This window comes from Drosophila persimilis, unplaced genomic scaffold (genome assembly GCF_003286085.1).
Source record: "Drosophila persimilis strain 14011-0111.01,24,50 unplaced genomic scaffold, DperRS2 tig00000900-arrow-arrow-pilon, whole genome shotgun sequence".
NCBI lineage: Eukaryota > Metazoa > Arthropoda > Insecta > Diptera > Drosophilidae > Drosophila > Drosophila persimilis.
Genome location: NW_020825369.1, coordinates 270714 through 297867, shown reverse-complemented (window position 1 = coordinate 297867; position 27154 = coordinate 270714). Strand labels below are relative to the sequence as shown.

At 45.4% G+C, this 27154-nt stretch overlaps 1 protein-coding gene across 1 annotated transcript in view; it reads right to left on the bottom strand.

Moving 5' to 3' along the window:
• The window catches only part of LOC6601953 (frizzled), a 90964-nt gene that overhangs the window by 42514 nt on the left and 21296 nt on the right, over nucleotides 1-27154 (bottom strand). Inside the window, exons 2-4 of the mRNA XM_026993822.1 lie at nucleotides 18229-18348; nucleotides 10458-10652; nucleotides 9901-10126 (exon numbers count right to left, since the gene is read on the bottom strand). Coding sequence (XP_026849623.1) covers nucleotides 9901-10126; nucleotides 10458-10652; nucleotides 18229-18348 — 541 coding nt within the window. The remainder of the gene's footprint in view (nucleotides 1-9900; nucleotides 10127-10457; nucleotides 10653-18228; nucleotides 18349-27154) is intronic.

Below are 27154 nucleotides of genomic sequence, written 5' to 3'. Positions count from 1 at the left end.
AAATCAGACTCAGCATGTGCACATATTCTCGTAAAGCTCAAATAAACTCGAGATCTTGACAAAGGGTTAAAGGCCATAATTGTGCGCCGGAAGGGGGCGGGCCACCTCTAAACGTGGCCAGCCGAAAGTGGAAAGTGGAATTGGTATTGAAAGTGTAAACACAACCAGCGGGGGGGCGGGCCCAGGCCCCCAAATGGGTCAGTGAAGGGATCGTGGGCTATAGCCGTTTTAATGGATTTGTGTTGAAGAAATATTTCATTAGTTGGGAATCGTGAATCGCCTCTTAGAAGTCTACATTTTTATGTCATTTTATGAAGGTATTCGAATGGTTTTTAGGGGCATTTCAGCTAATGGAGTTCCAAATATATTTCCGAGATTCCTTTCTTAGAGAGTTCCCTTTCCCAGTTCTCATACAACAGATGGGCATATGACGGCTTTGCCAATTAAGTTTTCGATTTCCGCAAGTCAACTTCAAAGATGCTCAAGGGATGCCACCCCCGCAGAAACAAAGCCACCGGCACATGGACGATGGATGCTAGTAACGCCAGTTCCCCAAATCCAGAGACCCATCATCTCCGCATTTGTTGACATTTCATTATGCAGAGCATAGCCCACCCCTGGCCGCGAGATGTTAAGGGATTTTCCGGATTTCGGGGGTTGCTATATCCAGATTTTTGTTTTGCCTACACACGTAATAAAAATAATAATAATATTTTGCCCCTACTCCTACCCCACCCAGCGCGTGTGTATAATTTACGATAATTGCCACGAAGTTGTGACATTTTCAATTAATTCGGTGCTTCACTGTATCAACAGTTGTCACCGATAAAACTCCATTCGATTGTGAACAGACTTTGGGGCTAATTTTTGCGTTATAGTATTTGTCGATTCCCTACCGGATATCCTATATCCCAGATCCCATATCCCATATCATGAATGTGATGAAAAAGCAGTTGAAAAATCATTGCTTATTGTTAATTTATTTCCCTTTTGGCTGTGGAAATTTCCTTCGTTTTTTTCCCCATTCTTTTTCTCTCTCCCTCTCACTCTCTCTCTTTCGTTTTTATTGACTTTATGGACTCGTACACGGATGTGGCATTTCCGGTAAGGAGTCGTCTCCCACTCTGTACCCCCGCAATCCTAAGCAGAGAAGGGGGATGGGGACGGGAACATTGACCAGCATAAAAGAGGAAGAGCCCCAGAAAACACAATACAATGTGGGACAGAAAGAGAGAGACAGACAGACAGACAGACAAGAGAATATAACAAAAACCTCAGTGAGAGAGAGCTTTTTTAAGCGCCTTGCCTTGCAATGCCTGGCCCTAAGCTTGTAATGAACTTTTATTTGCATTGTAGCCTACACAAGAGGCTGATAGAGGGTATAGGGTAGAAGATACATCCATGTACAGGGTGTAGACAAGTGGGCCACAAGTCTATACAACCGCACACACACACACAGACAGACAGACACACACACACCCATTTCAATTCATTCATTTAGCCCATAAAGCCCCACGCCATCGTCTGATGCATCCGACAAGGGGAACTCTTAGAGAACCCCTCCCCCCACCCCCCACCCCCTGTCGCCACCCGCACCAGAATCGATTTATGGGCATTTCCGGGTTGAAATCACTTAAAAGAGTTTGCTGGGACAAAGACGACGATAGAGACGAGAAGGGAACCGCTTGTTAGTTCCTTTGTGTTTGGCTTTTATGCTCTTCCTTCCTGGTTTTTTTTTTCTCCCTTTCTTTCTTTCGAACAGATCTAATGCATTCTTGGGGTCTGCCCAAAAAATGTTTGCGAAAAAATTTGTAAGCTTTATAAAATAAATATTCAGCTGAGGGGGGAGACCACAAGACTTTCAAGGGATGATATTACACTTGAATTTCTCATGATTTTTGAAAAAGGGGTGGGGGGGGGGGGGGGTGAAATCTCCCCCATGTGTGTGGGGTTGAATCATCTGTGGGCACGGGCATACGCATCTTTGATTGAGTTATTGTTGGGCGAAGAAGTAATTGAAATTTTGGGGTAGAAAAGTAGTCCATTTGTTGGATAAATTGACCGATCGAAAGTCACCCCCAAGTCAAACACAACCACATCCAGGGGAAGAGACAAAGACACTTGTGAAGTAAATAAATGCAATGTCTTTACTTCAAAAAATATCGAATCCATCCAGAAATCCAAGTCTTGCAATCCTAATTAACTTACGTCGGAAAAGTACACCCCATACCAACTTCAGCGAAACTTTAAAGCCAACCCCCGGCTCACTCGCGCCGATATGAGTAATATACCAGATGACGACTGAATGGCAAGATTAGCCTTTGAACCCTCTACAATAAAACCCAGCAGCTAATACCTACTTCTTACCGCATAACCGCCAAAGCGACTCTACTTTAAGCCGCAAAATCAAAGTAATCCACCCGTCAACGTAATCGCACACCCAGTTATAAGTCTCCGATCTCTGACCGAGACGAGAGACCCAAAGCCGAACCCAAATCACAATTACTTTCGATGGCAATCTCCGGGGCCTGCCCTACCTTTTTCCGTCCACACACTTTCCTTGGCTGACCCATTTTCAATTTGTTAATTTCGCCAGCAAGTTTTTCTCCTTTTTATAATCTATTTGAGCTTGGATTTTCGCTGAAATTTCATGCCACTTAATTAACCCTTGGTGGTCCAGGCGTGGCGGTAATTAACCCATTACCTGGCACCTGGCACCTGGCACATGAACAAACAAAAAACTGCAAACTATTCAACGCGTCATGCAAAGGACGAAGGAGTGCCAGCGGGAGGGGGGGCAGTGGAGAGGGCACTTTTGCACATTTTTTATTTGCCTGCCAGGGCTGCCAAAAACATGCTAAAGGTGTTGGCTGGAAACAAAAGCAAAAACAAAAGAAAAACGAAACGAAACGCAACGCAACGCAAAACCCTGGAAAAACTTTTTTGAAGTTGTGCCAATAAATTTTGCGGGCCACAGTGGGGTTAAGCGAAAGTTCTCCCTGCAAACAAAACAAAAGCAAAAACCAAAGACCACCAAAAAAAAAACCAGTAAAATGAAATTCTGAAAAAATTATGACCGAACGTAATTAAGAAAAGTTTTTCCACGGCACAATTGAAATCGTGGAAAATCAAAGCGGCAGGAGGAAGGAAATATCCGCCTGCGATTTGAGCACTTTAACCCACGGCTACCCCGAAAATGTATTTCTAAAGAATAAAAGCAGAAGATCCCGAAAATGAGAGGCAAAAGCAATTTACACGCTGAAGGATTTTTCGGGGGTTTTTTTTCTGTCGCTTATCAAATTAGACAAAGGGGAGAAATTTCGTGGAAAAGCCTTTTCGAATGCCTCTCAATGAGGTTGTTGTTGTTGCTGCTGCTGTCGATGGAGCTGGCTTTTCCTGGCGGGTGGTGGCTGGTGGCTGGAGGCTGGGGGCTGGGGGCTGGTTGGCTGGTGAGCAGGTCAAAGGTGTTGGCAAGCGCCGCAGGAAGCATTTGAATTGCCTCTGGCACCCGAGGATATCCCATCGATATGGAGGGGGGGTGTGGGGGGGCGAGGAAAACTTTCTGTCGAAAAGAGATTTTAATGACATCGCCGCGTCGGCTGCGCTTTATGGCCGCCGCCGCAAAAGACAATTTTCGACCCGAATTTTCATGTGGGGGCGTGTTTATTGTCGCCCCGAAAAACGATGGCAGGATATTAGAAATAAACAGAACAGCAGGATGCCTCCAAGGGGAGGCTGGCCGAAGAGGAACAGCCGCTATAGGCCTGGAATCAATTTGCCAGAGGGGGAATCATTTTTTCCCAACATAAGTGTACACTTTTTTCCCTAACTCTGAACACATCGATGAAATTTCAAAGAAGTTCTTTGGTTTTTTGGGGTTTCTGTTTGGGGTTTGGGTTTTCTTTGAGATTGAAGCCCAATCAAACTGTAAATCGTTTAAATGGGATTTTTAGCCATAATCGCCGCAAATGCATACACGGGAAATAGATAATTTGTTTTCTTACATAGTATTTAGTACAGTCTCGCATTAATTAGCAGATTGGAGGGGCCTTTCTTGGTTTTTCCGACCATCAATCAGTGGCTTAAGAACGTCGAATGCCTTTCTTCCGTCCAGTGGCTTACAGCACTGTACCTCCTCTGTCAGTCCCATAAGTGCTCGCAAGGACACTCTCCAGCATAAGCTTTCCCAGATGGCCACTCAACCTCCGTCGCGGCGCTGTTCATTAGTTCGGATCCCGCATCATTAACATGGCTCTCTTCACACTATGCCGTCTTTGGCGTCTTTGGCGTCTGTGCCGCACTTTGCACGGTCACCCATTCCATTGTTCCCTCTTCTGGTCATTGGCCCTACGTTTCTTTGTCTTGGTCTTTTACAGTTCTGTTTCATTTCGCCCTTGGGCATGTCAGAAGCGGAACGCAAAAGTATTTTTCACAAGAGCCGCGTATCTTTTGCCTAAAATTTAATGTTTTTCGAATCATATTAATTTGAATTAATGAATTTAATTGCCACAAATTAGTGGGAACGGGCTACGACCACCAGGGACCACCGCGGACCGACAAACGCTTTATGGAGTTATAATGATCGCCAAGCCGTTACAAGTTCTACATAATTATTAAAATTAAACTTGGCCCGACCGCTTTAGCCGGCAGGTAATCAAGGGTTACGCTAAATATCGCTGAATTTATGTACAAAAAGACTTGCCGCACAATTATCTAATAGAAAAATCCATAAAAGAGAAGCATCAGTCATGACAATCAAATTATGGCGACGAGTAGTATAAAAACCTCATAAAAACGACATTAGACAAATGGAGCACGTAGTCCCTCAACTCTCAGCCACCCCTCGCCACCCCCCCTCCCATCAGCGTCAAAGATGACTCGACAGCGGATCAGGGCTGGGATATAAACAAAATATCAAAATGAAATCAAACAAATAATCTGCGAGGAAAACAACATCAGAGGCAGTGGCAGAAACAGAAGCCCCACAAATGAAGCGCGTACCATGGAGTACTCGTAAGGGAACTGGAAGCTGTCTTGATTCGTGACTTGCACAGATAGTCGACATGCAGAATACCCTACGTCTGCTCAGTGTGTGGATAGAACGGTGTCGTTGATCTCATACCTTTTTTGTATGTAGGGTATTCGAGGATGTGCTCTCAAATTGTAAATGAAATCAAAGATGCGACTGAAAAAAAAAAAAAAGATACTTTTTCATTGACTCCCCTCTTGACACTCTTGGCACTCCACAGTGGCCATGCCAACAGGCAGCGCCAAGTGAATAGCAACTTGTAGTCATGTACCCCCAGTGTAGCAACAACATCGCGGTATCTCGAACAGCGTATCAGTTGCCACTGCCACTGCCACTGCCACTGCCGCTGCTGTTGTCGCAACGCTGTTTCTGTTTCTGCCGCTGTCGCTGGGGCTCACGCACACGTTTCGCGCTTTTTGCTGTTGTTTCCCCCTGTTCCACCCTACTCCCCTGCTCCAGCGTCATTGGCAGCCATTTTAGCTACCGGTTTTACGCGCCAAAGTCTCCATAACTTTTGCCACATGCCATTCAACGCACATTGTTCGTGCTGCTATGTTGTTGCTGCTGCCGCTGCTGCTGCTGCTGATAGCTTGTCCAACTGCATTGTGGATTCTTCTTAAGGATTGAACATTCAATCATTTCAAGGGTATATTCACTCAACCACTAGCGGTTATAGGCGGCGCACAAAAAGCTCAAAGAAATGCGCAATTATTACATACAGTTTCAGCAGTGTCAGCAGGGAATACTCCACTATAAGATATACATACATATGTATGTAAGTAGATTCTTAAAATGCAGGGTATTGCTGCAGTCGACTCTTCCGTTCATCATCCACTGCTTGCTTATGAATTCCATGCAAGCAGAGCAGAGCAGTCTTCTGTCCAACTGTATGTGACTCGCATGCGATTTTGCTCTGCTCTCTCACTCTCTCTCTCTCTCTCTCTCTCTTTCTTCTGCTCATCATTCTAACTCTCTTTCATTTCATTCTGTTTCGTTTCGCCTTTTTGTGTGGGGGTTTATGTTTGGGCCAAAGTTTGCCATGGCAATGGCCAAGCGCATTATTTGATTATGCAGCTGGAGAGAGAGAGAGAGAGAGAGAGAGAGAGCCTCCCAGAGTGGAGGCTTCTGTGATGCGATCCTTCAACCGAGTTTCCTCTGCCACTTGCATAACATTTTAAGCGGACTTCCCTTTTTGGCTGACCAAAAGCTTTCAGCAGCTTCTACTGCCACTCATTGCTTCCTGCCGTACCGTACCGAACGGAACCATTGCCTTGCCTTGCCTTTCATAAATCATTCATACGGTAGTATTTTTATGCCATTCAATAAGTTGCGTTGCTCTCAATTGCTCTCGCTCTCGTCCTTCCCTCCCTCTCTCCCTCATCTTGGCCTCAAGCACTGCTCCGCCTTGGATAAATTATGCTAATTTCATAGCAGCCTCCCACTCCCACTCCCGCTCCCGCTCCCTCTCTCGGGTTGCTCTTTAATAACTTGACAAATAAAGAAGAGAACTCTCCCTCTCTCTTTGACTGCCTGGCAAGGCGTATAATTTTTGCTAAAGCGCAACAAATTGCTAATTTTCCTTTGCTCTGCCTTCTGCCATCTGCTTCATCTTGGTATTCGTCTTCGCCTATGTTTCTTTTTCTGTTTCTGTTTCTGTCTCTTTTGTAATTTGCATATTTCGTCTTCTTCTTATAAATGTAAAATAATTGTTGAGCAGCAGCAAAAGCAAAAAATAAATGGTAATAAATTCTAGACAAGTAAAGAAAATTGTTGCCTCTGGCTGGACGTCTCCCCAAGGAAGTGCTTGTGTGTGTGTGTGTGTGTGTGTGTGTGTGTGTGTGTGTGTGTATGTTCGGAATCAAACGGTTAACCAATTGAGTTTGTTTAGTATGCCACACGCAGAGCAAGTGTCAGAATGAAGCAAATGTCCTCAGCTGGACATTTATGCAGGTGATTCATAGGCCTTGGCTCTCTCCACACTCTGTACTCTGTACTCTGCACTCTCCACTCTCTTGAAAGGGAAATCCATCAAATGAGCTGCCAACGCGTTGTGCAGTCAATACAAATTGTTAGCTTCCCTTTTTGTACTCTCTCTATCTCCCTCCCGCTCTGTTCCTACAGTTATTTACTTTTCTGGAAGTGTCGGGCGGCGGTGAGGGAAGAGGGGGGGGCAGTGATGGGAAGGCAGGGTAGGGTATATCTGTGAGCATTATTCAATGTTTGCAACGAACGTGCGCAAATTACAAATTCAATGCACGTAGCCGACGGCAAAAGCTTCCAGCCTGAAGCTGCCGCTCTGCCTCTGCCTCTGCCGCTGACGCTGCCTCTGCCCTGTCTCTGTTTACCCAAAGCTCTGCTGCTGCTGCTGCTGCTGCTGCTGCTGTCTCCCTTCCTTCCATCATCAAAGCCCAAGGCAGCAACAACTGTCTCTGCTGCCATCTCCTTCTCGCACCGACGACACATTAAAATAATGTATTTTTAAATTTAACATTAATTGTCGCTGAATGGTTCCTGAATGGGCTGCTACGTAGCCGTTCCTCTGCGGGCCAGGCCCACGTCTCTCCGGCCACGGACTCCTTTCCATTTACCGTTTTCTCGCCGAACCATCACAAGGAGTGCCAGGCAGACAGTCCCCCCCTCCCGTTGGTTCGTCTTTTGCAGTGCATTAAGTCGTCATTTTTTTCGGTAGATTTTCCCCATAAATCGTCTTTGCCTTTGACTCTCGGATGTTAATGTTTTTATATAAGATGCCATGGAGGGGTGCGCATAGGGATGGGGATTGGGCAGGGGGGGGGAAATTTGTTTTTTATGGCTTTTGGCATTTTGCATGCATTAGCGGGTCGCTGGCTGGGTCTCTGTCTCTTTGCTAGAGTGAACATTTTTGATTATATTTGTTAAGCAATTGAAAAATTTTGCATCGCAAAGCAATTAGGCGGAGAGAAGGGAGCTCCGATATGGAAATTGCTTCTCAAAGTGTCGGAAAATGATAGGCGTACAGAGACCGTAGGATTCGAGAGGAATAGGGACAAAAATAATAAACATTTTTCCCAGATTTTCAATGAGCTTGGTCAGTCAATGACCAATAACTCTGTTCCACTTGGGCTCATTCGTTGCATAAATTTCTCATAACAAAACGGATACATGGAGGCATAAATTTTAAAGGAAACTTGTTGGGGAGGGAATACAGAGGAACTGAATGGTCCATCCATAAGGGCTCCTTCAAGCTAAGACAGTTCTTGGCTCAGATCCATCGTTAATCCATCCAATTCTGTGATGAGATTGCCCCTTCACATTGATTGACTTATCATACGAAATCCGCATTTCACAAAGCGATGCCTAAGCCAGATAATTTCCACAACGATTGGCCCCACCAAATGCAGCAATGATCCAGTGATAAGCACAGGCCTGGCACTTGCCCTCGCACTCGCACTCCTCCCCCCCCCACCACCACCACCGTGAATTACTTAACTGTCCATTAAGGAGGCCCAGCTACTGTTGGGCTATAAGTGGCCCTCCGCACCCGCTCTTTACCTACCGCAACCCGCAAACCCGCACCCGCACCCGCAACCCAATTGTCTATGACTTTCATTCGATTTGCCTAACAAGCCATAATCATGTGCTGCTGTATTTAATTACTGCCGTCTGGTCATATTGGAAATTGTCGGGAATGGGGAAAGACGAGGAGCAGGAGAAGGCTGCGAGTGGGGCTGCGAGTGGGGCTGCGGATGGGCTATACGACTTTGGGCCCCGAATTTCGAAAGCTCCATAATGCCAAACACAATTGAGTCATTAAGCCGCAATCTAATTAAGCCCGAAAATGTGAAATGAGCCAAAAGAATGGCCGAAAGTCTCCAATTCTTTTCTGGCCGTCGATTCGGCAAGGAGAGAGGCTTAGAGACAGGGAGAGAGAGAGAGAGAGCGCGCGTTAGGCGAATTAGTTTGGGTCTTGTTCTTTGACTCCACCCCAAGAACGAACCGAACCTGAACTCCAACTCATCCAAAGTCCACACAATTTTTACGGCACTTTAACGTGACCATTTTAGCCAGGCATTTTTGGTGGCCAACAAGATTTATTTCGTGTCTGCTTTCGACCACGTAGGTCATTAAATTGTTTAGAAATCGCGGACGTAAACCCAGCTTCTGCTTCAGCTCCTCCCGAAAGTATCTCAGTTTCCAGGCAAAAGACCCAAGTGCTCAGATGCCCAAAACCCAACCCAAGCCCATGCTGAGGCCACATTTTCAAATGAACCACAAAATGACTATGAAACGGAAGGCACGGCACGGCACGGCACACGCACACTGTGCGTACAGTGGGGCAGGCACTGTTGCCAAGAGCCTAAATATAAATATGATTTTCCATTCGTTTGCTGGGAACAAATTTAAAGATTTATCAGAACAAGTGTATAATTTTCAGGAAATCTGTGTTATTGTTCCATAAATTCCTTACGAATTCTCGCCACAAATTTGTTTCACTAAAATTTGCATTCAAATCGCGTCACAGGGCCCACCGTTCGCGCTATTTCATCGCTTATTTTTTAGGGTTTTCTTCAAGTTTTCCCCCTCGTCCGGTGCGAGCCACGAGAAGTAGATACAGATACAGTTAATGCCACAAATGATGTCTAATGACGGTTTCGCCTTACACGATGAAATTGCCTCCAGACTGACGAAATGGTTGGGGTCCAGGCCGGGGTCTATTTTGGGGCCGGGTAGGGTGTTACCGATAGAGATTTATGTGGTTAATGGATGAATGAACCCCCAGGTTCAAGGTCGCTGTGTTAGTAAATCAATAACAATAATAATATTTTCTTTTTTGTTTTCTTTTTGGTTATTTCTTTTTCTTTTTTTTTTTTTTTTTGTAGGGGTGGACTTACCTTCAACTTTGGCCAGGGCCAGGACGGAGATGGTCTGCAGGGCGGGCACCGCCCAGGCAACCAAATGGAATAAATGCGATTTATTTTCAATTGCCTCGTGGCCCCATTTGAGGCCGGCAGCCAGGAACCAGGCGAACGCGAGGCACGACCACCACGCGAAGGCGGCCATGCAGCAGAAATACAATGCCATGAATAATACGGTGCATGAGGTCGTCTGACGGTGGCCCTGCATCAAACCAAAGGCAAACCGAGATTTTGGTCAATATGAAAAACAAAAATAAGCAACAACATCCACACACACACAGCATATGGAGGTCTGTTTTGTTAAAGGTATATGATATGATGGAACTATGGGGATAGTTCTTCTTAAAGAAGGGTTTCCTCATGTTGTAGATCACACGAAGTAAAGACTTACCATGGATCGTTCACATCTCAGCTATGTTTCATAGATAGATCTGAATGATCCATTGGCTTACGGACCATAATGAATACCATCTGTGTGTGAAAGTTCTCTGCCAGGGGTTAGGGGGGGGGGCTCTGCCTTCGTGTCATCTTACCTGGGTTATGGTGGACATCATCTGCAGGCGTCCGAGCTTGACTGGCGGCGGAAATGGTTCGCGGCACGACACGGAGTCGCCCGCTCCGAGGCCGGCCACATAGGCACATCCGACGACCAGATAGCAGACGGCCAGAAAGACGATGGCCCGCTCGGGGTAGCGAAAGCGCGACGAGTCGATCAGGAAGGTGAGCACCTGGCAGGAGGAGAATGGAATAAAAAGAAGGAGAATGCAACATATTAAATATGAATTTAGATTTAATTATGTTTGCCTTAATTAACCCAAGAGATTGTTCTTTGAGTATCTCTTAAAATCGCATTAGTCGGTCTCTTGTCGCTGGACCTATTAAGGATCTTCGCGACTCTGCCCTGGTCATTAGGCACTACACATTAGCTGATTGTGATTGCGATTGTTGTGGCATTAACTCGCAAGAGGGTCTCATTTTGCTTCTCCTTTGGGGTTGGTGTTGGCCTTAATGAATATGGCCAAAAAATTCCTTAGCTGGAATGGGTCTCTGAGGTGGAGATGGGCCCCAAAAAAACGTCTTTAATCTGTTGTCTTTGGTACACCCAATGCCGATGGTTTCTGCGAAACCTACAATTTCCTACACTTCCGTCTTCAAGTGGGGGAAAACTCTTCTACTATTGCGATTTTCCTCTCAAGTTTTTCGTGTGTGGGTGTGGCACAAACAAAAGTCTCCCAACTTGAGGAAACTTCACCCACAGATGTCTCTCTTTCCCTCTTTCGGGCCGCCCACTGACGCATCATTTGTGGGCGTGTCCGGGGCAAATGTTTTTGCAACATTTTCAGCTGATTTCGTTTCATTTGTATCTGGTCACACCTACAAAAGCCCCTCCGATGCGTGGCACAACAAATTGCTAGACGGCCAGAGGTAGTGAGACGAGGGATGGGGACGAGGGATGGGGAGATGCGACAGGAACTCCCCACCCACCCCCTTTTTTTGTTGACTGTTTTTGCAGCTTGGCATAAATAAACAATTCAATTCAATTTCTCAGCTTTTCTCTGTCTGTCGACAAAACGAGTTACAAAATGAAGTGACTCACTGGCACCCCACACCCCACACCCCACACCTACCCCCCACCGCACCCCTTCACTTACCATATATGTAAATGATGAGAGGGGGAAGGAAAGGGGTTACGTAGGTGGAAATTAGATGTAAGCTGGCTAAGAGAACTATAATTTCGGAGGAGAAAAACGATTTCCAAATGAATAAATTTCCGAGAGTCTGAGAAGTGCGTTGCTGCAGCCATGAATTATTCAAAAGGTCTAGTCGTGGTAACAATAATACTCGCCACATTAATGCAAGGCCAACAACACACACACACACACACATGGGAGTGCGAGTGCGTATGCTGAACTCCATTTTGGCCCGAAAAACCCAACTGTTTCTCTCAGTTCGAGTTTTGTTCGAATTAAATGACTTTTTGGGGGGGGGTTTTCGGGGATCTGCTGCTCGTAGACAAAGGACCTACCGCCTTGGCCTGGCTTAGTGGGTGGGGCATGATAATGAATTTGTTTCAATGGCGCGTAATAAGATATGGAGTGAAGAACCTCTGACCTCTCTTTGTGCCTGATGTGTGTGTGTGTGTGTGGATTTTAATTGCTTTAAAGCCTTCAAGAATTGTCAACCATCATGGTGCGGGTCATGCTCTGGATGAATAACAGCTTTGAATCCACCCCAAAAAACGAGGGGGAACGTTGTGTGTTGCTGTTGCGACCGCAACTCTACATTTGTACACGATCCCACTGCGTCGATCCGATCGAGACGCTACGCTCTTGCTTGGATCTGTACAAACGCTATGAGCTGGGATATGTCGTCGATTGATGTTGATAATGGATAGACATCTCAAAAAGCTACTCCTTACCCCTCCGACCGATAGGGAGAACTCCTAACCCATTTTTCTACCTTCACAGATGGCTGGCTCTTGGCTGGATGCCTCGGCCAAGGTCTACATCGATGCATTGCGTATGTCGGCGGTTTTGAATGCTCGCACCTCGACGGGCTTGCCTGAGGGACCTCCAGGTGATATCGAAGGTGGCGCAGGGGGCACCTAAGCCCAAAAGGAACTTATCGACGTTGGCAAAGAACAAGGAAACTTTGATTTTTGGAAAGCTCAATTCGACGGTGGGCTACCTCGATGCCGAGGAGACGGATGAGCTCATGGACAGTGAAACGTTGAGTGCCGGCGCCCAGGAGTGGCCCAATGAAGCGTTATGCACTGTGGGATGTCTGGACCACATGGATATTCCAAATCTGCGGCCACTCCACACGGACCCGGGGACTCGGGGTGCCCCCAATCCCAAGCCACAGTCGGGATCTATGCTGAGAAGCTGGATAAGGCGGACGATTTTGGAGGTCCCTCAGGTGACAAGAATGCCGAGTGTGAACCCATGCTGGATATGGAAGCAGGTCCTCCCATTATCCTAGATATACAATCGAATGATTTGCAGGAGATCACCGCTGCGGAGCAGACGGCCGATATAGAGCTCTTTGACAAGTAATCAGTAGTAATTTTAAATACATTTTCATGTCACAAAACATACAAAAAACTAAACGAAACGAAGCAGGGCTCTTCTCCAATTCCATCTCTCAAGTCCTAAGATTTACAACAATAGAAATGTTTTTGAACCTTTTTTTTGGATTTGTTGTAGGTGGAACTATATCTTCAACCCACTACAGCGGAGGCGTTTGTGTGAAATACTTCATAATTATTTGTTTTAACCAGTAATTGAGATTAGTTTACAATCTACGCACCAGAAGACGCCACGGGATAACTCTAATATACCCCTAATATATCGGGTATAAAACACACAAAATAATAACCTCCTCAACGCCTTCGTTTAGGCTTCCTTCAACTCTGAATAAATTATTTCGCTAGCACAGAGCCTTTCACGGTCAACAGAAACCAAAAGAAAAAGAGGGGGGAAAAAAACAAATTTTATTTCAATTTTTAGCGCTCATAAATTTCCTCGGCTTGGGTCATTAAAATCAGCCCAAAAACTAAAGTGGTTACACCCACCTCCGCGGCAGCCCCTCCCCCTCCCCCCGCCCCACCATCTCCACCCACAGCTGAGGAGTGTTGAAAACTAAAAGCCACAGAAAAGCTTTGAGAGCTTTGCCAGCGGTTGGCAGTTTTTGAATTTTGCATAAATTAGATTTAACTCAACTGACAAAAAAAAAAAAAAAAAAAAATACTTTGAACAAAAATTGCATAAATTTGCATAGGAAAACAGCATCAGCAATGGGATAGTTTTTATTGTTTTTAGTCGGGTCTAGTCGAGGGCGGGGCGGGGCCGGGGGCGGGGCGGATCGTCTATTAGAACAACTAACTATTAACATAAACATTTCAGTCAGGTTGGGGGCAGCGACAGCGGCAGCGACAGCGAATGTGGCATAAATTTGTGGTAAATGTTTGAGGTTTTTGTGCGAGTATTTGCTGTCTCTGACAGTTTTGACGTTTATGGAATATACATTTCAATAATTAAAAATTACGAGTACGCGAGCCTATTTAATAACTATTATTAATCGTTTCAGGGGAGAGCACACGCCAAATGTTAAAACCTGAATGCAAACATCACAAAAAGAGCTTTGGTTTAGATTAAATTATTATATATATTTAAAAAAATATCTAGAGTGAAAAATGTATCAACATTGAAGCCTTTAAAGACCCTGTAGAGCCCGAAAAGGCTTCCTGCTATTCAGCTGTCGGCGGGCTGTGTGTATTTGGATATCCGACAGATGTACATACATGTGTCTATATATTGAAATATGCGGCTCGATGAACTGCATTCGGTTTGCCCGTGTACTACTCGTAGTTTTCAATTGAAGGTCCCCTGTTCACAGGTTTTGTAATTAAGGAAAAGTCATCAAAGTCAGCAACGAACATCCTCATCCACTATGTCCCTGCCCCCTGCCCCCAGCCCCCTGCCCCCTGCCGCTGCTCAGCTATCAAGCCATTTTCCTCCACCCAAACACACACATTGTCATTTCCTCTTTTCGCTTTTCATTGAAAAACAAATGTCAAGTCAGAGAGAGAGAGGGAGAGAGGGAGAGAGAGGGAGACACAGTCTGCACGTCAGGCAGAGTCATTGTCTCATCTCATCTAATGCGTTTAATGAAAAAGGTGTTGATTGTTGACAGTTGATGTGACACACTCCCACCTCCTCACCCCCAGCAGCCACCCCCTCACCGCATGGCAATAAGTTTTCCCTTCAGAAATTTCCTGACACTTTTACCTGGCTCCATTCTGACATTCGGAGCCCTCAACTTGAGACAAAAGTTTCTGGGGCGAAAATATTTTTGTTTTAGTTTTAGTTTCGCGAAAATTGAAATAAAATTTGTTTGCTTATAATTTCTGTTGATAGTGGAAATGTAAAGCCCCCAAAGGTCTTACCCGGGCCGCTGTCAGTGGAAAATTGGTTGGCGAATATGCTGAGAGAGGAGAATGCTTTCTTTCATTTGGTTTTAAGATACTTTTATCCGAATATATCTCTTTAAAATTCTTGAATTTACTTCATTTAAACTTAAATTTATTTTTGAGAATTTTTGTTAAATTTTCTCTGGAAAATTTTAAACAAAAATCTGTATTCTTTAACAATCACTTCCATACCAATTTCCAGACCCATTCATTTAGTTGATCCTTATGCTGAAGGATGAGAATGCTTTCTTTCATTTGGTTTAAAGGCACTTTTATCCGAATATATTTCTTTAAAATTCTTGAATTTACTTCATTTAAATTTCAATATATTTTAGCAATTTTTGTTCAATTTTCTCAAAATCCGTTTTCAAAAATTTTTAGTAAAATTTTAAACAAAAATCTGTATTCTTTAACAATCATTTCCATACCAATTTTCATACCCATTCATTTAGTCGAGCACTTTATTTATTGAATACCAAATGCCCAGAAATGTCACAACTAAATCTGAATAAATGCGAAGTATTTCAAGTACAAAGGCAAACAATCATCGAGTATTTTACCCGCTTTTCCCGCCCTTTCCCCCTTTCCGACAACCTCTAAGCTTGAACTGCAATTTTCTAATGCTTTCTCATGTGTCATATATTTTTTTTTACTATTGCCATTTTTATTGACATATTTTTGTGGCATTGCAGTTTTTCTATAGAGACAGAGACGGGGGAGAGAAAGTTTATTAAAATCAACAAACAGACAACAAACATAACCCACATTTCATGGGGAATTTATTGAGATGTATTGACTACAATTCGCAGGGGCATCAAAAATATAAGCATACGAAAATATACATACATCTGAAAGCATCTGAAAGCAAAATGGAAAATGGAAAATGGAGGAGGAATCAAAATGAAAACCATTCACATATTTAGCTTGTGGGAGGGGGGCGGAATATTTGTGGTTTTCCAAGGGAAAATCTTAAAGGGATCCTTAAAGGCCAGACACTTTTCGGGGTTTTCTTTCATTTTGTGATTAAAAACCAAATTAAATCTGGTTTGTCTCGTGAAGAACCCTCCATAAATAGCTTCAAATGCACTGATTTCGATGAATTGCAATCAATCAGTAAATCCAGCACAGAAATTGAAATAAATAGAAAAAAAAAAGAAATAATCAAATCAGTGGAAATGTTGCAGTTGACTAAATAACAGCGAATAAAGGGAAGGGGAAAGGGAAATGGTAATGGAAAGGGAAAGCATAGAGAAAATTTGCATGAACTCAGCTCCGTCTGGACTGATGGATGCGTGGAAAATGCAAAATGTTTCAGCCAGGGCAAAAAAAAAAAAAATTACAAAATAAATATACGACGAATGAGAACGAGAATGAAAATGGGAATGGGAATGGGAATGAACACTCGGAGAGAACATAATCATAATCGTAAAAAGTAAGTAGAATGAGCAGGCAAATGAAAAACCTCTCTCTCTGCTTTTTCCCCCTTTTTGGGAAAACAATTTTGAAATTTGCATAGAATTTGTTGCTGTTGTTGTTGTTGCTGTTGTTATTCTTCTTCTGGATTGCACTGATATGCCACGCCCTCGCACGGTGTGGGCAGGATCTGGCGCTGACAATGGGCGACAAATTATATGCAATGACAAAAATGTATCGCAGTGGAGAACGGAGAACGGAGAACGGAGAGGGGAGAGGGGAGAGAGTGGTGGTGGGTGAAAAAACCAGAGACAGCATGCAAAAACATGTCGCCATGTGAGTGACACTGTCCCCCAGGGGGTGGCCCGCCCCTAGACCCTAGACCTCTGCAGGGCTTGATGGATGTAGCACAACTTTATGACGTGTGTGTGTCACTCAGAGTCCTTGGTAGCTGGAAGCTGGGGCCTCTCCCGCTTTGATAGATGTTCTTTTTTGGGTCCCCCTCGCCTGCCGATGGCTGGTCCGTGTGATTACTTGGGAATTGTTAGCATTGGAGCAGGTTCGGTCTCCCCGTTTTGGTTGCTTTCGATTCGAGGGCCTGTCGTGTGCCTGCTTCGGAGCAGACCCCACAACTAAATTGATTTTTTATTCCAACTTATGGTCCTTTTCCTGAACATGATGGATATACGTAAAAAAGGTAACAAATATTAGCATGGGGGGGGGGGAGGGAGGGAAAATGGGGAAAATGCTTTGCTAACAAGTTGATTTCCATACGCTCAAGTAAAGTGACAGATCAGAGAGGAGGGAGGGGCAGGAGGGAAGGAAGAGAGCTTCCTCCACAGGACCTTTCACATGATGAATAGAGTTCCAGCGAGACGAGACGAGACGAGACGAGATAATTAGACAACGAAAATTGATTGATTTATGGTTATTGGAAACGAAAGAGAAGGCAGGCATAAATATTGTTTAAACTGTTCGAAATGAATGGATATTTTATGGTAAACGGCTGCCACTGGAATTGAGTTGCCAGAATGCCAAAGAAGGACCTTGTACGAAGAGTATTACCAATGAATTATGGCGTCCCATCTATCGAAGGACTGTCCATCCTGTTCGACTGCTTGGCAACAATCCGTAATCCCTATCTTTGAACCCTTAAAGAGGGTCCCCCACTTGAAGGCTATCCACATTCCTCGAAAGCGAATAAAACACCGCGTATTACTATGCGGGAACTATTTCCAATATTAGTTTGGAGGCCATCTATGCTCGGGGCGAGTCAAAGGAATGGGAGACATTGAGGCATGTCAGGACATTCCGGAATATCAAAGGGCAATTCTAATAATATTTGAAATTTACTTTTCTTCTCTGGTATTTGTCCTTCCATCTATGGATACATTCAACCACCCACCCACCCAGCCAGCCCGCCAGCCATTCTGCCGTGCTCGGCTGCCCCACCTCCGCTGTCAAGGTAGCATCCTCCTTGCCAAGACCGCCGCAGGGTGCCGAGAGGAGGGATGTGCGCTGGCGCTGGCTTCTGCATATGTTTTGCCAAGTTTATTGAAAAATATGCACTGACAGGTAATATGTCAAAGCGTGGGATTTGCCAAAGTGCCAAACGACCTCGTCCCGGCTACCTCTCGCCACCCATCGCTGTACCCCTTAATAATAGACTTGCTGGAGGAGAAGAGCATCAGGATTCAGTCGTTTTTACGTGGGGAAAGATGTTTGCTTTCAGCTCTACTTAAAGAAAATATGGCAGCACTCAGCAAAGGATAACAAAGGTGGATGGCTGGCTGGGTGGCTGCTTGGGTGGGTGGCTGGCTGGCAGCAGGAAGACGTAAATGGAGGGTAGCCGAAGGCCCCTATGGTACAATATCTTATATCATATGATTCTCAACGGAAGCATCGGATCAAAAACTTACTGTGAAAAGGCAGCTCGCCACGCAGACTGCCGCCCAGGATCCCACCCAGTAGCGGAGAACGGTCCGCTCTCTCTCCGGGAAGAACATGGCATGGCATGGGGCCCCGCAGTCATGGAGATCCTGCGGAGGAATAAAGGAGATACAAATGATTAAATTGCTATGGGCGTAAAGGGAAGCCCACAAAGAGGCAAATTCATTTGCTGGCAGCGATTAATTAATAAGGCTTAAATTAAATGTGGGCAAAATGGGATTGTGGGTTGTAATTAAAGGGGATTAAAGGAGGAGACTTATGGAAAACGAATATGAATGAGTGGCCTGGCTTGCCGTGGAGGGGAGTGGAGGGGAGTGGATTGGAGTGGGCTAATGTAATGAGGGCAAGCGATGTGTACACAAACTTAAGGGATAGAGAGTTACAGACAAACAATTTGTAGATTATTCCATTTTTATATGGAAAGATTCATATTTGAGCCCTGCCTGCAGAGGCAGCCGAATCAATTCGGATTCGTGGACTGAACGAACCGGTATCGTAGCCTTTATTGTGTCAGATCCGAAAATTTCGGTGCTTTTTCTCGCTCACTCTGTATGGTATTTACTGCAGATTCGGAGCAATCCGAATTACAGCATCACATGTAATATATGGATTACAGAACTTACAGATCTATAAGTAAATACCTAGAAAAGTATCCTAAGCACGCCTCAGTTGTATCTTAGTTTTTTTAAGAATAAAGAAATTGTTTGGATTGGAAGCTTTTCATAAATTTCAATTTAATTAATCTGTCTTGCATTTTTTTATTGCCAAAAATATTGACTCGAAATGTAACGAAAATATTAGCATAAATATTGAGATATATTCGAATATATTTACCACTTTCAGGGTGGAATCAGCACAGAAATGTCACCAGGGACTCGTCTACGACTGCAACCCTCAGCGGCGTCAAAAATCTCATCGCAATAACTGCAGTTTAATGAGATTTGTCCGAAACAGGGGCCCGGGACCCGGGACCAGGGACTCGGGTCAACCTTGAACTCCAAAAACTGAAGGCGAAATCAACCCCCACAAAATTGCATTACGAAGTGTGGCAACAATGCAAACGGACAAGCAGCAACAACAACAACAACAACAACAACAGACAGACGCCCCAAGGCTCTGCTCGTTCTGTGGCAGAGAGAAGAGAGAAAAAGCGGAGTTGTTCTCTTCTGGTGGCGCATTGTAAACCGCAAAAGATTTGAATTTTAGATAGCTCGACTCGACACGCACACACACACTCGCACACACACACACACACACGCAGGCAGGCAGGCAGGCGGCTGGCAAGCGAAAACAATTCGTGAAAGGAAGAGAAAAGAAGAGGCAAGCAGACGAAGTAGTCGAGGCTTGAGATACCCTGCAAAAGGAACAAAATAGAGGGCTTATGGACATAAATCCGACACCATTTCGAGGGTAACTTTTTATAAATAATAATTCCTTTTTTTTTAACTCAACAACACCTTGCGGTCTCAGACAAACAGCTGACGCAGCCCGATTTTGCCACATAACAGAGCATGTTGTGCGCTTAACAGCACCAAATGTGCGCTTTACAGCACTAACTTGTGGACAAAAATATGCGAAAACGCGAGCACCTAAAAACGAAAAGGAAACTTTTCGCACAAAACGCCAAATTTGCGGGAAATATATTTAATCGGAATAAGAAAATATTTAACTTGAATGTAATATGTTGTTTTAAATACATGTGCAAATTTCAATAGAATAATCTCATATTAATGTCAAAATACAAGCGAAAGCACTTTCCTCTCGAGGCAAATCTATTTGAAGTGCAAATATTCAGATTTCAGAAACGCAGGAGCAGGCTCTGCTGGGTATCACAATTTCTTGCATGGCAGCAGGCAGCAGGCAGCAGGCAGGAGAGCGGGGAAGAGTCGTTCAAACTCGGGCTGACAGTGACTGCAGGTTCTTTCCTCCCCGCCCCTGTGGCTGAGAGAAAGCAGAGCAACAGAAGCCGTCGTCAGTCTCTCTGTCAAAGAGCAAACTCCACCAAAAAGTGTTATCTGCCCCTGTCTGTCGTCTTCGTATTCGTTCTCGTTCTCGTCCCTGTCTGGGCACTGGGACTTATTTCAAATTCCCATTAAAAATTTAAAATCCTCCCCCCCTACGGCTTTCCGTGGGCATCGTTTTTGGCAATCATCGTTAGGTTAGCGGCGCAAATTGCGTTTTTTTCTCCAAGGGAGAGAGCAAAAGGGATGCCAACAGCCAATGGTAATGTTATACGGAGAGTTCAGAGAACAGAGACTGCTGGGGGAACAATATTTACGCATATTTGAGACGCATAAAGCAACAGATCCGCAACAATAACATAAAGCCTGGCGAAGAAAGAGAGAGCCCTGCCTGGCTGGGGAGAAGGACTGTGACTGCGACTGCGACTGGGACTGGGACTGGAACTGGGGCTCGGTACTCCTCTAAATTGCCCGCAGTTTTTTTTTTTTGTTGTCTGTAGTCCATGGAAAAGTAGCCACATTTATCTGAAATTATCCTTCAAGCTTAAGCTTCCTGCCAAGCCAAGGCAGCGTTGAAAATTTAAATTTTAATGAACTCATTTTGAGGGATTGGCAGGGCCAAGTGGCAGGCGGCAGGCGGCAAGACAATTGGGCCAATTCAACTTTAGCTTTAAGGGCGGGGTGGGGGTGGGGGGGGTGTACTTATCGTTATCAAAAATCTATTCAAGTCCCCCAGCGAACAGCTGGAACTGCCAGTCCGCTCTCAACGAAATTTCTATGGAAAATTCCTAGTACTTTCCCCACAGCCATGGCTGATGCATCAGTTTATAGGTCCATATGGGTATTTATCATGCTCGAATCCATTCGCAACGATCGCTTCCTGTTCCACTGATCCATCGATCTATCTTTATTACCAAACCAAAATCAAACAGACGGCCTCTTCTGTGGGTAATTGTAGTGTGGACTCCCCCCAGCCAGCCCTTAGTACCTCGGCTTACAAGAGAATGCCCCAAGAGCAACCATCGACAGCAACAACAACAACTAGTTGCAACATTGACCACAACAAAAGGAGTCCAGAGACTGCATTGTTAGGCCCAAGTCGGAGTGGACTCCAAGTTGTTTTTGGTGCTGTCCCTTTTCGGCCTGATCTGGTCTGGGCCTCTGCCTGGAGTCTAGGGTCTGGGGTCTGGGGTCTGGGGTCTGGGGGCTTGGGACTCTGGTCCCAGTCTGGGGTCCCATTGTCTTGCGATTTTTATGAGGCATGTATAAATAATTGCGCCCAAAGGCCGCCGACATAAGTTTTCATGCCGGCCGCGTGAGCATCCGACCAGGAGCAGCAACAAAGGCCGGACAACCGACCAAAATGCCCTCAAACCGAGTATATACCAGTCCCTGTCCCCCACTCCCCTGGTCCCGCCTAGTCCAAAGTGGCAATTCTACAAGAACAAAACAATATAAAAATAATGTTTCAGTTTTTGTATTTTTGGCTGGAGGCCACAAATATAATGCAACAAAAAAGATGGCAGACAATGGACCAAAGGGGGTGGGACTCCGAGGCGGGGGAAGACCGGTATGGAGGAGGAGAGAGACCGTTGAGGAATAAACGAAGTTTTGCCAACATTTAAGGAGTTTTTAATTTATTGCAGATACATTTTATGCCCAGCGCGAGTTATGAAAGGCCAAAGGGCAAGAGAGGTACAGCAGGGAAGGGGAGAAGAGGGCAGGGGAGAAGAGAAGAGAACTCTTCCAGCTGGCCGTTGTTTGAGTTGGGGGCGTGTTGATGATGATGGTGGAGATGCTGCAAATTATTAAGAGTCGAAGCGTTGAGGCAGCGGAAGAGCCAGTCATCCTGTGGGATACAGTGGAACGAAATGGAATGAATGGGGGCACAAAAGACGAAGGAATCACGGAGAGAATCTGTACGGATCATTGAAACGAGGTTCATTTGAATGGGAAATACCCGTAGACCCGGCCTTCCTCCGTAAACACTCTTCCCCATCTGTTGGTGTCCGTTATTATCTGTAGATTCCACTGTCCGGCAACAGCCGAACACCTTATTCGAACGCACTTCAGTTTTAGCCTTCAGTTTCAGACCGATGCCCCCCTCATGCCAACCCCTCTTGACTGCTCAGACAACCCTCGGACAGCGTTAATGATGACTCTGACTACCCCTCCCCCCACCCCCCTGGACGATGTACGAGTATATGCATGTTTCTGCGTATTTTTGGGGGTGTTGCTGACGTTGTTAAAGTCAAAATAGACAGGGCAACAGACAGCACCGTAAAGAGACTAGCAACAACACACAGAAAGAGACAGAGTGGGATAGAGAGAGAGAGATGTAGTAATAGAGAGAATTGGATTGTCCTAAGGGTTGATTTGAGCAGGATGGAACAGGCATAGCCGGCCGATTGAAAGGCCCAAAAGGACAAGCTGTCAACTGTTGTTGTTGTTCTCTCTCTCTCTGTCTCTCTTTTCTCTTTTCTGTTATTCTTCTTCTTTCCTTTTCCTCTTGAAACACAAACAAAGCAGAAGAAGAAAACCCCAGACAGACACGGACACAGACACAGACAAAAAAAAACAACAATTTGAATTCAATAAGGATGCGACGAAAGAGAAGGAGTAGAATACCAGGAAGTGCTACCCGCCGGACCCCAAGTCGGGTCAAAAGTTCAAATGGACACACACACACACACACACAGACACACACAAAACAATAATAATAATACCCGTAAAAAGGAGTCAAAGAGTCAACAAGCACTTTTCACACATTTTCTTGCCTGACCGCAACACAATGCTCAAAATTTCTGCCCCCCATAATTTATTAATATTATTGGTCGGTGTCGGGGTCACCAACAGCACCTCCCTGACCCCTTCCCGTTGCCTACAAAAGGCCCCGCAAATTACACATGTCGACACTTTATTAAAAGCCAAACCAAAGGCAGACAAAAAAGGGTTTTAAGGATTCCGATTCGATATTGGAGGATTTCTCCTCCTCGAATCCCCTTTTTTTTTATGCGAACATTTTTTGCGGTCTGCCAAAAACGAAACTGATCCCGGGGCTATAAAATGTCGACCCGTCCATATGTTAGCCGGGTCTCGGAAAGCGGAAGGGGAGCAGAGGATTGGCAACCCGAGGCCCGACAACTTTTAGCGCGATTTCCTTTTTCGGTTAACGCCCCCTCGCCCATGTCCCTGCCGGGGCCGGCTGCTCGCTTAACCCTTTCAGAGCCAACGAGAAACAGGAGGAGAAAAAAAAAAGAGAGATGCTGTTAAGGTCTACACTTGACTACATGCAAATTATGCCTCCAGCGAGAAGACGGGAATAGGCAACTCCGCGCGCGCATCCCCCCCCCCGCCGTCCACCCCGCATGTGCCCTCGGTCCACCCCTTGATTACAGGCCATGTAATTTTAATGGATATTTATAATGAGCATCTGTTTTAAATTTTGACTCGTATTCTTTTGGTACCCCGCTCCGTTTGGCCTCGGAAAGGTGACACGGCACAAGGTCCGCGCCCCGAAGCCATGCGAATTGTTGTCGGGTCATTGTAGGGTCTGTAGGCCCGGTCTGGTCTGGTCTGGTCTGGTCTTTTCTGGGGGCGGTGTTGAGGCAGAAGACCGACCAACAGGCCATTATACATGCAAGGTGTTAAGCTGGGGGAATTTTTTCCGTGTGTCGCACGTATGAATATTGTATTTATAAAGGACCACAGGTGGTTCCCGGTCGGTGCCCGTGCCGCTCTGCCTCGCTTTGAAGCCTCGTAATTAGTCATTGAAAATTGAGGCTACCAAAAGGGTTGTGGTTGTGGCTATGGCTGTGCATATGAATTAGGGTTGCCCTCTTCCACGTCCTTTTATTATTATTCATTTAATTATTCAAATTTATTGCATTTAATTTGATCAAAGAAAAAGAAAGGAGAAACAAAACAAGAGAAACCGAATATGGCTTTCGGTAGTCGCTTAATGTGAAAAATTTCGGTTTTCTTTCCCCGCTCACTCTCATGCAAAATGGTTGCTGTTCTAGAAAGTGATATTTTGCCATAAAATATAATTATTTTGTTGGGATTTTTCTATCGATTCTCCGCCCTCCACCCTGAAGGCATCATCCGATAAATAATCCCAGTCAAGTTCTTTCCCCTCCGAGGGCCAAATCCCAGTTAATGTCAACTAAATGCTTACAACTTAAAACCAACTTAAGCTCGAGCTCCAGCTCCAGCTTCGGCTTCAGTTTCAGCGTCTGCCAGGCAAACTTTTACGCATAGTCGTACAAAGAGATATCTCACGCCGTATACGTATGCGTATAATGCCGGAGTACAACAGATACATATCGTTCATGCATGTCACGTACTCCCAAGTGGAGTAAAGCTGGGAAGAGAGCTCCGCAGGGGGACGACAACGACGACGACGACGACGACGACGACACCAACGTGACGCTAACACTCATTGACCATCTGACGGCCTCAAATACACGTTTAACATGCTAACCAACTCGTATATATATGTCTATATAGTATGTGTATATATGGAGAGACTGTGGTGGGGGCGTAACAGATCCCCTGTCACATCATTCAGCATCAGGAGGCATTAGCTCGTATGCAAATTAAATAATTTGTTGGACAATCACTTGCTACATGTTGCTCAAGATGTTGTTGGCCCGAAAATCAGACTTGGCTTATTCGAAACATTCTCAGATGATGCTGCCACAGGGGGCGGCAAGCAGGTGCATTTCCCCAGTTTCCAATTTCCACTTTTCACCCAAAACCAGTACCTGGCACCACTCTCTCTCTCTCTCTCTTTCGCTCTATCTTTCGCTCTATCTTTCTCTTGTGACATTGACATGGAGACAGCAGCAAACGCAGCATATTTTCGGTTTGACATTTTGGCAGGAGCTTCAGTCGAGCTTCTTTCTAATTGCACGAAAGACGCAGAACGCAGTGGAGGGGTGCCGGGGGGAGGAAAGAGAGTTCTGGTGGCACAGTGGAACCTCTTTGCATGTTGCCTGGACACGCTTCAGAGTCTCTTTTAATGCTCTCTACCCTCCCCTCCCCTCCCCACCCCACCCGAATGCTGCATAATTTGACATATTAATTTTTAGCAGGCCGTGTCTGTCGTGTCTGTCGTGTCTCCTGCCTGACAACAACTAATGAGCAGGGGGGTGGGGTGGGGGGTGGTTGTTCAGATACCCATCTTTCCCCACCCTCCTAAGCATTTTGCCCCCCGTTGAGTTGCCTCTTTGTATCTGCACCCAATTGCACTCTTCTCTCAGTTGGTGGCATTTGTTTCTTTTCTTTTCTTTTTTCCCCCCCCCTCTAGTTTTCCAACTTCTTCTCCCTACCCGCCCCTTCGTCGTGCCCCGCATATTATTCTATATTTAAGCGACTTCATTGGGGATTCTCTGTTGTCTTCGTTTTTCTGGCTTTGGTGGGGCATAATTTAATAAATTTATGAAATTTAATAGAGAGGAACGTGTTTGCGTGGCCACAATTTTGTGGTGGCTCTCTCTGCCTCTCTCTCTCTCTTTTCAGTGAAATGTATATGCCAGAGTGGGGGGGGGGGGGAGGGGATGGGGCGGAGGGAACTGTGTTAAAGTAGGCGTGTCTGCCTGCTGAAGGGGAGGCCCCCATTACTTATGTCATGTCCATGGAAGATTTCAGACAATTTGTCCATGGAATTGAGAAGAACGCGAGAGTTTTGTGTTTATTTATTCGAAAATGTAAGAAATGTAATCCGTACAGGGAAATGCATGAAAAAATGACTGGAAAATCAGTCGGTCCCTTGCCGTGAGTGGCGTGAATTTCCAGCAGTCTCTTCACTAATAGATTCCCATCTGTGACAAATCCCCCGGCTTAACGGCGGCCATTAACCATATATCAGAGAGATGATAGAGGCAGGGTAGAGACCCGCCCGAAAGTCGCATAATAAAGCCAAATAAATGCCCAATGAGCTTTGTCAGAATCAAACTACCAAAACGGTAATTCCGTTTCATGGAGTGTCGCCTATGCGGTCCGTAACAAGCAACGGTCCATTTGATGTGCCATCCAATCCCCCACCTGACCAGCCCCCAACCCCCCTCCCCTGTAGCATGGACACACTACACGCAATAAGAACGAAATCATGGAAAGAGAAAGAGTAGGAAGAAGACAAAATATTACAACAATTTGCATAAAGTCTGTTACTGTTACGATTCGGAGACGACAGCGGCGGTGGTGGCGGCGGCAACGATGGCGATTCCAACAGCGATGGCGTCTGTGGCATGCAACCAGCCGAGATACAGATACGCCACAAGACCACGCGGCTAACGGCAAAAAGTGTGCGCCTGAAACCTCTTCCGAGTACATACACGTACGGAACATCGGAGATGTTCGGTATGCCACAGATCGGGATCGGCTGGTGCCTGGCTGAGCGTACAGTTAGACGAAGGCGTTCAGCCGATAGCCAACGCAAAAGAAGCCACAGTCAAGCCGGTTTGCCTCGCTCCTGGACACTGCCACCATAATAATTACAAGAACAAGAACTTATGGCAGGTGGCAGGGACCACGGACCATGGTCAGGGGCGCACAGGGGGCGACACAGCCAGCCACAAGGAAAAGTGAACAAAAGCTCAGGTCTGGCTGTCAGCCGGGGCGATATAATGCTGCAAATTATATATTATTTGAATAATAACGCATCAAATTACATCAACAAAATGTGCGCCAGCAGAAGCGTCAGGGAAATGAAAGACCAGGCCGTGATTGATGTCTCTGCTGGAGGATCACTGGCTCTGACCCATTGGCAAAGGGAGTGAAATCGAAGAGTTTTCATTGCCTTAAGTGGTGCCGAATGGCAGGCAATTAAATGGAATTGGTGTGTGTTTAAGTGTTTAAATGCTGGTAGTGCGGTTAAACGGCCACCAAATCGGTGGAATCTTCGTTTGTTTTCCTCTAGACGGGGGGAAGG